At 36.3% G+C, this 16674-nt stretch overlaps 1 protein-coding gene across 4 annotated transcripts in view; it reads right to left on the bottom strand.

The window, feature by feature from the left end:
- The window catches only part of crhr1 (corticotropin releasing hormone receptor 1), a 165774-nt gene that overhangs the window by 73041 nt on the left and 76059 nt on the right, over window positions 1–16674 (bottom strand). For all 4 annotated transcript variants that reach the window (XM_058769345.1, XM_058769342.1, XM_058769343.1 and 1 more), the window contains one exon: window positions 7647–7753. In XM_058769345.1, coding sequence (XP_058625328.1) covers window positions 7647–7753 — 107 coding nt within the window. The remainder of the gene's footprint in view (window positions 1–7646; window positions 7754–16674) is intronic.

The raw sequence follows: 16674 nt of genomic DNA, 5'->3' as shown, positions 1-16674 counted from the left end.
TCAGGATTTTCTGATAGAGTGCAGAATTCATGTCCATCAATTATGGCAAGTCATCCAGATTCTGAAGCTGCAAAGCAGCCCCAGATCATCGCACTACCACCACCATGTTTGACTGTTGGTATGATGTTCTTTTTATGAAATGCTGTGTTGGTTTTACACCAGATGTAACGGAACACACACCTTCCAAAAAGTTAAACTTTTGTTGCATCAGTCCACAGAATATTTGCCCAAAAGTCTTGGGGATAATCAAGATATTTTTTGGCAAATGTGAGACGAGCCTTTGTGTTCTTTTTGGTCAGCAATGGCTTTTGCCTTGGAACTCTCCCATGGATGCTGTTTTTGCCCAGTCTCTTTCTTATTGTTGAATCGTGAACACTGACCTTAATTGAGGCAAGTGAGGCCTGCAGTTCTTTAGATGTTGTTCTGGGTTCTTTTATGATCTCCTGGATGAGTCGTTGTTGTGCTCTTGGAGTAATTTTGGTAGGCCGACCACTCCTGGTAAGGTTCACCACTGTTCCAAGTTTTCTCCATTTGTGGATAATGGCTCTGACCATGGTTTGCTGGAGTCCCAAAGCCTTAGAAATGGCTTTATAACCCTTTCCAGACTGATACATGTAAACTATTTTGTTTCTCGTCTGTTTATGAATTTCTTAAGATCACGGAATGATGAGTTGCTCTTTAAACATGCTTCACTTTGTCAGATTCTATTTAAGTGATGTCTTAATTCAACAGGTCTGCCAGTAATCAGGCCTGGGTTTGGCTAGTGAAATTTAACTAATGTGGTTAATCACAGTTCTTTCATGATTTAATAGGAGGGGGCAAGCACTTTTTCACACAGGGCCATGTGGGTTTGGATTTTGTTTTCCCTTCATAATAAAAAACTTAATTTAAAAACTGCATGTTGTGTTTACTTGTGTTATCTTTGATTAATATTTAAATTTGTTTGATGATCTGAAACATTAAAGTGTGACAAACATACAAAAAATTTAAAAATCAGGAAGGGGGCAAATTGGATATGATCGGTTATGATTGGATGTGATTGGTTCGTGCGATAAATCATGATGGCGTTTTTCACTAATTATAAATTATATTTTTATTAAATTATATTATATTATTATGAAATAAACACTAGAGGCAGTAAAATGGTGCTGCAGAAATGTATTTAGAGGCATGTATTTCGAATGAGCCTGGGTTGTGTAAATAGCATATCGCTAAGAAAATACTCCTGTTTTCAACGTAAATAGCATCTAACTAAGATTAATAAATACTGTAGAAGTATTGTCCATTCTTAGTTCATGTTAAATAAAGTAGTTGAATGATGTTATCTAATGCAGCATTATTGTAAAGTGTTCTCAAAATATTGTTAAAATCATTTATTAATTTGTGTTTTCTGCAATTTTTTTTTCTTTTAATTATTTATTTTAATTCTAATAATTTATTTTAATTTCTTATTATTTATAATGTCTATCTTTCTTGTATATCTAAGAATATATTTTTCTATCTCTCTGTCTATCTATTAAATATAATATTCTATGTGTATGCATGTATACAGTATGTGTCTCAGAAACACTTCCGAATCCTGCATCCCTTGCTGTGCAAATGCAGTCTGCTGAAACATTAATAAGCCAATTTAATACTCCTGTCTTCTGTCCTTGTGGGCAGACACAAAATGGCTGGAGGGTCTGAGTGCAAGAACACTCTGTGTTTACCCCTGAACATCTGTTCACCGTGTATTTCATTACACTTTTTCCCTGCTAGAGGACCCGCTTGATACCCAACTACAACTTTACAACCTCTGTACTCACACCCAGCCTCAATATATCCATGACGCACTGATTTGAGAACATTAGCTAGACAGACAGAGGGTTATCAGCAGGGCACATTGTTGTGAAAAGCAGCATCCAATAAATCTGTCAGCTGACTCCTAGCGTGATTTTGATTGGAAATCCAGGGAAAGATGCCAGAATATCTTCCCCGGATTAATCATGGCAGATTAAGTCGGGGATAATCTAGTCTAAATAATCCTAAACAGCATGGATATTTCATCTGCTCACTCGCCTCAATCTGTGACCATAACACCAAAAAGTGTGTGGGAATGCTGAAATACGTAACTATTCTCCTCCTCACATCCAGTATGACACATTGATCCAGGCTAATTAAGGCTTGGACATGATCCCATAGAAACAAGTCTCTCAGTTTGATTGAGCATAATATAATGAGCGCCAGCTCACTGAAGACCTTCAGTTCTCATCCCTAAACCATGGCACTTCTGGACTGGAATAATCATGAAGAGGAGTGTGCGTGCCCTTGATGTGCTGCTAAGATGTCTTCATTTCTACACCATCAGTCTAAAATCTCATTGCTGGGAGCACTCCGCTGACCCATGACATATCGATTTCTCAGGTGCCCTGACAAGAGAGAGAGATAACCTGGACAGGTTGTCCTTGGACCTCAGAAGCCTCGTCGAAGGGCTCGTCGCCTGTGATCAGCAAGCATATACAATTCTCCGTTCTCTGCCATTCAGCTGGCCATTCGATGTATAGTTTCTGTCAGCAGCTGGAAAATCAATTGATGTACTGATGGGATGTGACAAGAAGACAGCCTATATTTGTGTTGGGGGCTGAGCCCGTGTCCCTCTCAGTTAAACTGATTTAAAGTTGATCCAAGCATTGGACTCTGGACATGTTAGGAGAGCTGTCCAGAAAAGGGATCATTTGTAGGGATATCTGGATATTTGGGATTATTTTTTGCACATGCAAAAGCGATCTACAGAAGATACAAAATTGAAGCTCCCATCGATGTGTGTGTGTATACAGTATATATTAGGGATGTGCATTTCCTTTACTGAGGCAGATGCGATACGCATCTCGATGCATAGTCAACGATACGATACGATACATTAAAGATACATATGAAGCAGCAACCGATGCGATGCGATACGATCCACCCCTATTACGATGCAGTGCAATCCAATTTCGATTGGATTCAACACAATGCAATTCAATGCAATACGATGCAATGGAAAAAATACAATGCTGCAATTCAATATGGTATATAGTTCGCTTTTATTTCTTTGGTTCTGACAGACAGCAAATCATAAATTAACTTCCGTGCCTTCTGACTTCTAAAGCCTTGGTCTCCACTGTGTTGTGATATGCCATATTCACATAGCAGCAGTGGTGCTGAGAGAACGCGCTTGAGAAATTGTTTAGAGAGGAGAAATCAATCTATATATAAAATGTTAGTCACAAATTATTGGTCACTTTCTAAACAACAGAAGTATATTACATCTACTAACAATTGCAAAGGCCTATAAATAAATAGTTTTTTACTGATGGAAATATATTAGAAACAATGCATTGCGATACAACTGCCAAATTGTATCCCACTTTTATTATTTTTTTTAAATTGATGCGTTGTATCGTTAACTTTATATATCTCTATCTCTCTCTCTCTCTCTATATATATATATAAATATTAGGCTTTCAATCTATTAAAAAATATTAACTGATTAATCACACTTTTTTTTAATTAATCGCGATTAATCCCACCTAACATTAAGGTTTTTAAATACACTTTTGCCATAATTTCACATTCAATCTTCACATTAATGTAAAAACAACATAAAGAGAGTATATTTTTAATATTTGTTTAGCGTGACATCATTTTTATTCCTGAATGCAAGTATCACTGATACCAACACTACCGATGTCTCAAGGAAATTTCTTTCTTTCTTTCCTAATATTTAATCATTGACTATAGCCATTACTTCTTACAGTACAGTATAATTGAGAGCTATCAGTTTCTAACATTTATTAGACTTTAAAAAATAACAACTACTAATTTAAGTGAACTTAAAACAATCTTCACATAAACCCATTACAATAAATGTCATATTTACCTGTGCACTTCAGCAAGTAGGAAATATACAGAAATTAAACAAAGTTATCAACACTAAATTCTAAATTAAATATAGATGAATCCTTAAAGCTACAAAAGTTATTGATTTCCTCTTTTTTCTTTTGTTCTTTGATTAACAGACATCACAGCAGCTGGGTTGTTAGTTTATTTGGCTGCTATTACTTTAAGAGCTGCCACTGCTGAATGTAACGCGGATCTGACATGCATGCTCATAGTTTCATTCGCATATAAATATGAACTGATACAGGCCGCAGCGTGTCGCCATATTTGTGCATGCAATTGAAGTGCACGTGCTACGAGCACAATACTGTTAAATGGCTGACAGGGCAGGAAAATGAACTTTACTGACTTATGACTTGACAACATCTCATCTGACTGCAGTTCACTGATGTTCTACTGAAGCGCTCTCATCACCTGTACCATTTTCCGCACTTGTTTGACTAGCGTCAGGCAGTGAGGCGCAGTGGAGTGCACGTCTGAAAAGTCTCCCGTTTAATGTTGTCGTAAAGACTTTCTGCGTTTAAATCAACACAATTCTTGTCATGACAAAAAGCAGCAGTTGTGGGATGGCCACACACATGCACACACATATTAGTTTTTAATATAAAATAATATAAATATAATATATCAAAGATATTGATATATATTGATATATTTTTATATATAATTCTTAAATACATACACACACACAGATATATATATATATATTAGTGCTGTCAATCGATTAAAAAATGTAATCGCGTTAATCACAGTAGTGGACTGTGATTAATCATGATTAATCACAAATTTAAAATACTAGGATTTACCTGTAAATGTGTTGAACAAGAAATTCATGACAAACTAGTCTAAGGAAACAGAACCTTTCACACTTCCGCCAGGTATGAGACATAATCCTTATTATTCTTTTATCATTATTATTTTGTTTTTATTCAGCCATTATCAGCCTTTAAACTGGCAATAAAACGTTTACCAAGCCACATCGCTTCAATCCCAGTATATATTTACACAACTATTATCAAAAGTATTTCTAAATAAATACAACAAAACATTTCTTGCGACCTTACGTGAAGTATTATGATAAAACGCATTATGAAGAAGAATTGGACCTGTTCTGCAGGTGCATTAGAGCTAATATTAGTATCATGCTACATAAGACAATTTATGAGATTAATAGTACACTTTTACTCAGAACTCACTTCAAACCACCATCGAGAGTTTGTAATAACTTCCTTTTGCGATCACATGTGGAATTTGGTCGTTTACTGTTGTTAAAATATGCTATTTATAGCCTTTTATATCGCTGCACAAATTAGCATTTCAGATGTACACATTCATCTAAAAAAAATCACATACAGATATATCCTATCGTAATCGTGTGTTTATTATCTTATATAATTTCTTATATTTATTTCTGCTGTTTAAAAACCTTAACATGTATGCTCTGCTGAAACTCAACGTTGTTTGTGATTTTACAACCGCCTCTCCGTTCTTAAGTTGCCAGGGATACATTCCAAATATAATACACATTAGTAAAAGGATCTATTTTAATTATTATTTGTCTATATACACTTTAGGCGGTCGCGGTACATTATAAAAGTAGCAAAAAACCGCAAACCACGGCTCTGTAATTTTTCCCGCGACTGTATTTTCAAAATCGCCCACTTCTGCCGCTACCCTGGTAACACTGGTTCGCTGTTCCCTCATCACACAATGATAGATAACCTTCCGCGTTGCGATGACGAGAAGAAGTTGGGGTCAAACCTTATCAAGCGATTAATTTGCGTTAAAAAAATATTTTAAATTTTTTTGATTAATCGCATGCTATAATATATAATATATATATATATATATCAATCTGTCAATCGATTAAAAAAAAAAAAAACTTATTAATCACACATTTTTTTCTGAAATTAATTGCGATTAATCCCGCCTAACATTAACGTTTTTAAATATACTTTTATATTGCAATAATTTCACAGTCAATCTTCAAATTAATGCACAAACAACATAAAGACAGTATATTTTTTTATATTTGTTTAATGACATATTTTTTTTTATGACTGAAGGCCAGTATCACTTATACCAATACTACTGATGTCTCTATAAAACAGTTTTTTCCCCTAATATTTAACCACTGACTACAGCCATTCAACATTACAGTATAACTGAGAGCTATCAATTTTAACATTTATTAGACTTTAAAAAATAACTTCTAATTTAAGTGAACTTAAAACAATCTTCACATAAGCCCATTATAATAAAAGTCATATTTACCTGTGCCCTTCAGCAGAAATATACATAAATTGAAATTATCAAACAATAAATTCTAAATTAAATAGTGATGAATCCTTAAAGCTATAAAAGTTATTTATTTCCTCTTTTTTCTTCTTTGATTAACAGACATCACAACAGCTGGTTATTATGTTGTTTTGGCTGCTATTTCTTTAAGAGCTGTCGCTGTTGAACATGACGCGAATCTGACACGCATCATATTTTCTCTCAACTCTCTTCACCTTTTCTGACCCACTTCAGATCTTAAAGTCTCTATTAATGAACTGACGAGTTGAATCGGGTGTTTTAAATGAGGGAGACAATACTGTGCTGCTCCAGAACAGTTCTGAAAACCATTTCATGTTCTTAATGTAACTCATATATAACATATTACATGCATGCACAGTTTTAAGGCAGCTTTAATCGCGTTTTTGGTAACTTCATGACTTAACTGACCACAACATTGCATGCACGTAGTTTATTTCGCACTTTGATATGAAAAGATACAGGCTACAGCGTGCGTCGGCACCTTTGTGCGTGCAATTGAAGCGTATGCGCTACAAGCACAGTAAAGTTTGACTCTTTGACGTTTGAGTCTGAAATGTCTCCCGTTTGACGTGTACGTAAAGACGCTCTGCGACTGAATAAATGCACTTCTTGTCAAGAGAAAAAGTGACAGAAACAGCAGCTGTGAGTGGTGGCCAACCCTAGACCTGCTCCTGTGTCAATTGCGTCAAATATTTTTAACGTGTTAAACTGAAAAATTAATTACCTGCATTAACACTAATTTTACAGCACTAATATATATATATATATATATATATATATATACACACACACACACACACACACACATATATATATATATATATATATATATATATATATATATATATAATTCTCACACTCAAAAGTCACATTTCAAATGATCTGAGCTTTGCTAGCCACAACCATTATATAGGTCTATTTTTCCCACTTCTACTACTTACCTTAATGTATAAGGAGAAAAATCTGCAACCATGTTAAAACCCAATTTTTTTTTTTTTTTTTCTGATGAGCTGTCAAAACATTGCTTCATTTGTGAGCCATTGGTGTGCTTTTGGAGCAGGACTATTGCATATGATTATCTAACCAATGGCAGAAGGAGGAGTGTTTGGAAAGTTAATTTGAAACATAAAGGCATTATTTTTGCAATTCCATTTAGTTGGCGACACAAAAATGACACACTTTTCTCCTTTAGGTCTCCTGAGCAATAAAGGAGCCACCGCTGAGCAATAAATTTCCCCCTAAATCTTTTACAGTCCTGAGAATCCTTAGTTACTTATTCATCCACGCACTTCACAAGGCAGTAGCAGCAATTCATACACGAATCTCTCTCATGCGAGTCCACCTGTGTGACTAATGCAGATGTTCAATTCTGCTGAAAAGCCCTCACAGCAGAGGCACTCACCCACCTGAGTCTCATGAAGAGGATGAAGGCGACCAGCAGGGCTCCCAGAGAGATACAGTGTCCCAGGTAGTTTATGATGACTGCAATGTGGTAATGCAGCTTGCTCTTCTTCTGAAAGATCACAAAGGGACAGACACACATTAGGAAGATGAGAGACTGATGTCCTGCAGATATCTGACATCTAAATCCCAACATGGAATAACTCCTAAAAGCTTTTTGGGGCATTACAGGGACAGAAAAAAATAAATAAATAAATAAAAATACAGAGGACTCTTAGGAACTCTATAAGGAACAAAAATAACTCTGACTGCCCTCTAAAACTGTATATGATATTTTGCTACCTGTTAATTATCCTGTCAGTTTAATGTGATAATTTAATATACTTAGCTACAAAAGTAAATAATAAGATAAAAATCTATCCAATTAAAAGTAATTAAAAACAATTTGATTTATTAAAAAAAGCACATTTAATTCATTAAATTAAAATAAAAAAATAAATAAAACAGTCATACTTCTTAATAATTTTGTGTAAACTGTCATACATTTTTTTTATTTTTCAAACACACACACACACACACACACACAGTACCGTTTCTAGGCATAGGCAAGCTAGGCGGTCGCCTAGAGCGCCACCAGCTGGAGGGGGCGCCAATGAGCGCACGTACTGCCGCTACATTTTAACAGGGTTGTGATCAAGAGTGGCACGAACACCCTGAAATATGATTGCCACCCCCACTGGATTCCCCAACATCATTGGGCTAGAGTACTGTCAATCTGACGATGCCTGTATGGCATTGGATCAGAACGCTGTCAGTTGCTGACTCTGATTGTTGCATGCAAAGTTTGCATTTGGATTTGTAGCACTCAACAATGCCATTAGATCAATGGGTTATGTCAGTGTTTTGGCTAGGTAAGGCTTTTTTTTAATGCAAGTTCAAAGGCCAATTTAAAATATTGGTACATAAAAAGTGCACAAAAATCAGTATTTTGTTTAGGCAGTATTTGTGGCAGTCGAGAAATCATGTTTCATGTGAAACTGGTCTAAAAGATGTGCGTTTTTGCGCCAATGCATCCTTAAATGTTCAGTGTGTCGTGTAATATTCCCATATCAAACGTTTACAGCCAATTAAAATCAATACAATTAAGATCAATACACATTTAAACCGCTTTGTCAAATTTAATGCATCCTTACAGAAGTATCGAAATGCTGAATCAATTAATTCGCTTCCAAAAAAAATAAAAAAATAATAATAATAATTTGCTTCCAACAGCGCTTAAAGGGAGTAGCGTCATACATACAGAGGGCAGAGCGTCACGCTATTTAAAGGGGAAGTTCACACGTCAATGAGTAATAAAATAACAAGTAGCTGCATTCTGATTACTTTTATGTCACTGATCAGGCTTTTATAGGCCTATGTAGTTTGGGGTAACAAAGGGTTTTATAGGTTTGACTGAAATAATATTGCAATAACTGACACAACAAAACAATTGAACAAAAAAACAGATAAAGTCAAAAAGTAGCCATTGATAATATCTAAACATGTATCCAAATCCAAAGGTAATAAAATTAATTTATGTGTGATGACAAATATCTTAGCAACTAGGGATTGTTACATAGAGCTATATACAGGCATCCATTGGCTATAACAGAATCACAGATAATAAATTGTGCAAAATGTTTTATCTTAACAGTCAATTTACAAATATATATAGATGGGGGCACTAATAGGCATTTCGCCTAGGGCGTCAAAATGACTAGTAACGGCCCTGCACACACACACACACACGTTGGTATTTGTGGTTCATGGGGACTCTCCATAGGCGTAGTGGCTTTTATACTGTATGTGCTATTGCTCTACACCAACCCTAGACCTAAACCTACCCCTTACAGGAAACTTTGTGCATTTTTAGATTTTCAAAAAAAACACCATTTAGTATGTTTTTTTAAGCCTTTTGAATTACGGGGGCATTGGCAGTGTCATAAACCACCTTCAAATTGTAATACCTCTGTCATACCCATGTCATTAAACAAATTTGTGCCCCGTAAACCACAAATACCAACACCCCCCCACCCCCCAACACACACACACACACATCCAATTATATGCATAATATTTAATTATGTTAACTGAATGATCTACATGTGTTTATGTTAAATGCATAATATGGAAAATAAAAATGACTGATACTTTCAAAGAAAAAATATTTTCTTCTTTATACTATTTACATAAATCTGCCTTAATATGTAGCATTGGATTTGTTATATTAAGAAACTGCAGTCCCTCATACTACTGATAGGATTGGACACCGTTAACATCTTTTAATCTTTAAATTTTCTAGATTATTACACTTATCTAGTGCTGCCAGATTAGATTTGAGTGCCTCAGTGGAGATTAATAGTAAAATAAGCATTACATAAATAACTTAACATCATACAGCAGCCAACACACGGACTGACCCTTAACCTAATCACTAGGGATGTGCCCGAAGTCGAATACCTTATTCGGAAAGGCACGGATAATGGCTTCAAAACGAATAATGGATTTATCCGAATAACATAAAAAATATTCGGCAGACACAGTCACATGTTTGCTGGAACAGCAGAACATTAGTGAGGTCTGCGGTTGTTAAGATTTGTGCAATAATAATGGCTAGTACTGTTTTGATAACGTTTGACACAGTTTCGTACAGATAATATCATGGTGATCATTGCGTTTGTCTAACGAATGTGGTCTCCTCAGCAATAAACTATCCGCGCGCTCCTTTTTTGATTGCTGCCTGTCAGTGCTGGCGAAGCAGTGTTGCCAGATATTGCTACAAAAAACAACCACAACCAATCTCCTGAAAAATGCACCAAAAAAAGTTAAAATCTTGTATTTTGCAAATAGGATACAGAATCTCTAACCTCAACCTTCATCTTCCCACTTTATTAATGCCCTAATTACTTTATTAACGCTGTTAAATTAAGTATTAAAACAAGTCCAGCGACGCTTATAATAACCAGATCTGGTAACATCACGGAGCGGAGTCTGAATGAATTTATTCAGCGACATGATTTTAAATAATTTTTCATATGTTTTCAAATTTTATTTTTGAACATGAAACATTTACGGAGGTCTAGACCTCATAGCTGGCTATGGGCCTGGATGTCTAAAGTGAATGAGTGTAAACTAGCCTATATGAATGAAATGAGCGCAAATCAATAGCCGCGTTGGGGTCAATGCGCGTCTCTCAGAAATCAGAGCTTTGGAGTTATATCAATTCGACAAAAATATACTAAAAACGGTCCTAACTTCAAACCTTTTCAAAATCCAACTGTAAAAACGCATTACATTAGCCCTTTTCGTGAATGACATTACATTTAATTATACAAGATGAAGAAAAGCGATGTTTGATCAAGGCTTTTGGAGGGTCCAAATGATTTGTTGCGCTCTGTTGATAAAAAAAACTTGTAAATGATCACAGACTCCCGCAACACATGATCTAAGTTAGTTCAAGCCAGCTTTATTGTCATTCTGCTATGAGTAGGCTACTGAACACTTTCTTTCCATTTCTATTTTTTTTTTTTTTCAGCTTCTTTTTTTTCTACTAGTGTTCTTATTTAAGATTGTGGATGCTTGTCACTTGTCAAATTTGTACACAAAGTTTCACTGGAAAATAAGAAGAATAAAGTTATTTTTCTTTTTTGATAAAGTTTTAGATAGAAGATATTTACAAAGTTATAATTTTAATTAAAAAAAAGAAAATAATACTTTCTTTAGTTATACAAGGCATATTTGTTAAATGAAAACTATGAATCGAAAAGATTTGCATTTAAAATGGCATTTTCATGTAATTTGACGAACGTCCGGTTGAAGCCACGCCCACTTCCGGATCTATCCGAATACAGATACAGATACAAATAATTTTGAGATTGTCACAGATACAGATACAGATACAAATAATGGCTCCGCTGTAAACCCCTACTAATCACATACAAAGAAAAAAAACAAGTCTCATCCGTAATCATTAGCCTTGCACATGAGGATCGCATTACACAGCTCTGCCTGACACTAATGCTAACAGCATCCAGCCAGCAACTGTTTCCAACTGTTATGAATATTTCGCTCTGTGATGAGTGAGGCAGATGTTCATGGTCTCCACTATCATGATGATTGCCAACCTGACATAATTCCTTTAATTAAGCGATTAGCTTTGGCTCAGTCAAACGGTTGCGTGCTTATAGCACAACTCACATAAAGCTGAAGTTTATGCCCATGTTTGAGCTAACATGTCATGTTTGTGGAAAATAAAAATAAACATATTAATAGCCTGGCCAAATGATTCCATGAAGCATATGTTGATCACGTAACACTCAGGTTTGTGTGTGTGAGCATAAAGGCATCATGTGCTCTTTCATCGCCGGCCCAGCACCTTTCCTTTCTCTAGCCCCTCGCTGCGTCCTCCTGGTGCAAAAATCTGTCACTGAATTCCTGCGGTCGTCACAGGACAGGCCTATGAGGCAAACCCCCACTGGTCACCGCAGACCCTGCGGACCACTGAGACCAGAGGACCAGACTGTCCAAGCAGGGGGAGGAAAGGCAGTTCTGGAATCCAGTGCCTACAAATCCACAAGGCTCATGACACAAGCCAGCTAGCATGATTTAACCCAGCAGAAACTGCTCAGATGGCAAATCAATCAGAAACTGCAAGGACTGATGTGCTTATTGCTTTAAAGATGAGGCAATCCTTTAGGAGAGAATTTGGAGAACAATGAATACATTTTTTGCTCAACATAACATAGCAGTCCCCATAAGAGATATTACAAAAAGAGGTTGCCTTTTAAAGACTGATCTCTGCTTTCCCAGATACATGCATAAAGATGTCGCCAACATGTCTGCCAAAGCGTGCATCATCTGAGAAGCACTATGATCAATTTTAAATGCCTTGTGTATGTAAAAGCATCTGATAACAACTTCAAGGGATATTTTACACTAAAATGATTCTCAGTTGTTCTCGCACCCTCATATTGTTACAACATCTTCAAACAAAAACACAAAAGGAGATCTTTTTAGCAATGTTTTTCTACTGTTTTTGTGCAACGATAAAATGTAGTGGGGTCCAAAACAACAATGAACTCCATTAACTTACCCTTTTGTAAGTTTTTTCTTCTTTTATGTTTCACAGATTTAAAAAGGTTTGCGGGTGAGAAAATTATGACTACGTTTTCCTTTTTGGATGATTTATCCCTTTAAAAATAGTGGATTCACACACACTACCATTCAAAAGTTTGGGGTCAGTAAGATCTGATCAAAGATAATTGCAAAGCATTTTGACACATACAAGTGTAGTTCATAGTACATAACCAGCTAGTGTTCAAAACTATCGCCTTACTTTTTAGCCCGATTCACAACGGTTAGCTTATAATAATGTTTTCTAATTTGAGCAGTACGAGTAGGTTTTCGCGGGAAATTCGAGCATAATGCTGCGTCATTACGTCACGTCTGTAAACATAAAGAAGTTTTCCCGGCTACTAGGCTATCGCATGTGAGGATCCTGCAGGTGGCGGATCATTTATAGCCTTTTCTCACAGCAGCTAGAATAATTAAATGTATAATTTAGATGGTGGATTGTAATGTATCCAGAAAGGATTATGTGTTTATGAAACACATGTGTTTTAAATGTGATTCTGGTTACAGATAGCCTGGGATTACACAAGATTTGTATTTTTAAAGACAACCAGTTCGAAGGGAGCATAATTTGCTTTTTTGGGTTAAAAGAATTTCTTAATATGAAATTCGAATGGTATGACAATTAGAGATTAGACTGTACAGAAATTGAAATCTACATGCTAATACACACTATACTCATAGTCACGCAATGCTGATGTTAACATTAATAATTTGAGAATAAAGTATAACAATAATAATAATTTGCATGGTTTGATGTGATATGAGCTAATCGATCATTAGATTAAATCACCATTGGTAGCGTGATTTATTGTAATGCTTTTTTCCTCAGTTGGTCAGAACAAACATGGCAGACTTGTTACTTACTTGTTCAGATGACAATAAATGAATGAACTTGTTCAGATGACCGGTGAAAATTCTTATTTTGGTCATATATTCCAAGACGTAGACTAGAATCTGTGATTGTTAAATACAGTAAATATCCACACCGGTGCGGTGACTGCCACGCACATTCCTCAAAACATTAGATTCATCCACGCTGGAGCCATGCCATAGCACAACCCACACAATAAAAATAATTCCGCAAGTAACTGCAATTCCAGGTTTTCAAACAGAGATGGCGACAAAGAGGCAAAACTTACGAACTGCAGCTTTAACCATTCAAGGCCTAAATTGCAAAAAATAACTAAATACTTCCACACTCTACTCTTCATGTGCGTGCGTCTATCTGACAGCATGCTACGACCCAAAACCAACTTCAGCTCGTTAAATCTAATCAGAGAGGCAAGGACCGAACATATAAGAAAATCACAGGCGACTGAATGAAGCTTTGACATCTATATATGCCATAAGATTTAATCCAAAGGCAAAACAAACAAACAAACAACAAGACAAATCCAGAAATGTACTATAATGAACAAAAGATTAACACAAATACTAACAATAAACAGGTAGGGCAGCTAGGGAAAACAGAAAACCGTGACTACACCTAACCACCTAGAGAGATCTTACCTAGATCCCAGGATAAATAAAGTAGGTGAAATCCACTAACTGTTACTGAAAAAAAAAAAAAAAGTAAAATAGAAGTCAAAAATGGGTTAATCAAAAAGTTAACGAAAAAAAAAACATTCAAAGTCAAATTATAACCAAACAGGATCACTCCTGCGAGGAGAGGAGAGGAGAGGAGCGATCTCAGCAAATGCCATCACCAAACGCCATCAATGCCATCAAAGTTTTTATAGCAGAAATCCCAGATGACGTCATTCCCTTGATTAGGGAAATCCCTCCTCACAACTCCACCTACAGGCTAAAATAAATAAATCACACATGGGACAATTCCTCTATGTGCAAACCCACGTAACACAGCGCATATAGCAAAATTAGTTTTCTTTCACTAATTATTGAATTTAAACAGCTTAAAATCACTTGTTTTTAAACTGCAATGCTATAAAACACATGCAAACGTTAGGTTTTTGCGAATGTGTAACCGCAAAAGATAAATCTCTACCAGTTGACAAATTTCTACCGGTTAATCGTGTCTACCAGTATATCACCCACCCCTATTGGACAAATATCAAAAATGTAAAAGATCCAGGAAAAAGGCCCATCTCCTACCACGAACTCACTGCGTTAGTTGAGCCAATGGCATTACGTCTGGCCCAGTCAGGCTTCTCAAACTAAACCATTACAATTCTGTTCGGTGCTGCTCTGAAATTACATGCTTTACCTTTAAACTCTCTCTTTCAACTGTCAGACTAAAGGACTCTAAGAACCCTCCACATTTTCTATGATTTGGGCATTAGTAGGGGTTCACACTCTCCCCCTCTGATGCCACTTCTTTTAACTAAATCCTGAGAGAAGGGCTCTTCAAAGCAGCCTCTACTGATCCCTGCATTGTATCACGCTTGCCCTATTTTAAGAGGAGGCTCGGTGCACCAACACATCCATGGTATGCTCACCAATACAGAGCAAAATGTTCCCCCTCGGGATGCTGCTGTCTCCTGGCTAGACTACGAGTCGTCTAAAGGCAGACGGATTCGCACCCAGAGAGCCTGTGGGAGTGCCTGCTTGCGTATTCGGAATTTTGCTGTCAGTTTGTATTTTTACAATGCAAAGCCTCTTGCAGGCTTTCTGGAAATTTCTACTTCACTAGATACTTGAAATGCTACATAAAATGTGGGATGTTCTCAGTGGATGCTAGCTGGAAGGGGGCTGACTACATTCTTGCATTAGCACCCTATCTGTTACAGACCCCGCAGGGAGCTTGTAGGCAATGGCAGACGCATTGTCGATGCCCTCTTGTTGCACTTTCCAGTGTAGAGTGCTTTCTTGTGTTGAGAGAGCATGAGGGTTTACCAATCTTAGCACCTATGTGGCTTGCAAAATACTTTAGGCAGTTGAAAAGAGGAAACATACTCTTTTAGAGATGTCTTGGCTCTTGAACTTAACTGTCTATAAATGATTGCAATGCAGACGGAAGCTTCATCAGGAACATTTTACAACAGTGTAAAATTTCATGAGGTAATTATGCTTTTGAAAACATTTCCACTATACTCAGGGAATTCTACTATTAGCAGGATATGTCAACATTTCCTCTTTTGAAATGTATTTTGGACACTTAAACATTCCTGAATACCATTACAAAATCAAAGCAAGTGATCACACACTCATACATAAAGGTTCTTTATTGGCATCTATGGTTCCATTAAGAACCTTTAACTCCATCCATGGAATCTTTCCATTGCACAAAAAGTTCTTTACAAAAGAAAAAGGTTATTGATATTGTTAAAATGTTATTCAAACTAAGAAAAAAAATGGTTATTTGAAGAACTGTTCACAGAAAAGTTATTTGAGGAATCCGAATTTGTTCTTCTATGGCTTTGCTGCGAAAACCCTCTTATGGAACCTTCTTTTTTGGGAGTGTAGCTTCTCAAAACAGGATAACTTAAGAGTCTAAAGGATAAAAATCAGCTCATGCGCCACTTTGCTGATCTTGTGCATGTTTCTGTCTCATAACCAGGTGGTTTGAGGGCAATTGCTCATTGAGGTTAAGCACTATCAAATCTAATGCCGTCCCCTATGATCTCCATCCCTGCTACAAAGAACAATTCATTTGAGAACACAAGGCATTTGTTCAGTTTTTCAGTAATAAAGAGGGTGGGGGAAGTGAGGGAATAGAAATTAGATTTTAATATGGAAAATATGACAATTTCTTCAGCTTTATGGCAATACGTGATTTTGTGTGTGTGTGTGTGTACAAACGCTAAACCTTAGCAAAAAATGTAATGAGATAAAAGACCTCGAAATCTTGTGGCTCATTGAACATCTGAAGGTAATGATTTAATTGTGCAATTGGATTAAAAC

The sequence above is a fragment of the Onychostoma macrolepis genome, chromosome 03 (assembly GCF_012432095.1).
Source record: "Onychostoma macrolepis isolate SWU-2019 chromosome 03, ASM1243209v1, whole genome shotgun sequence".
In the NCBI taxonomy this organism is placed as follows: domain Eukaryota; kingdom Metazoa; phylum Chordata; class Actinopteri; order Cypriniformes; family Cyprinidae; genus Onychostoma; species Onychostoma macrolepis.
Note: the sequence above shows the minus strand (reverse complement) of the source record. Positions and strands in the feature narration are given on the sequence as shown.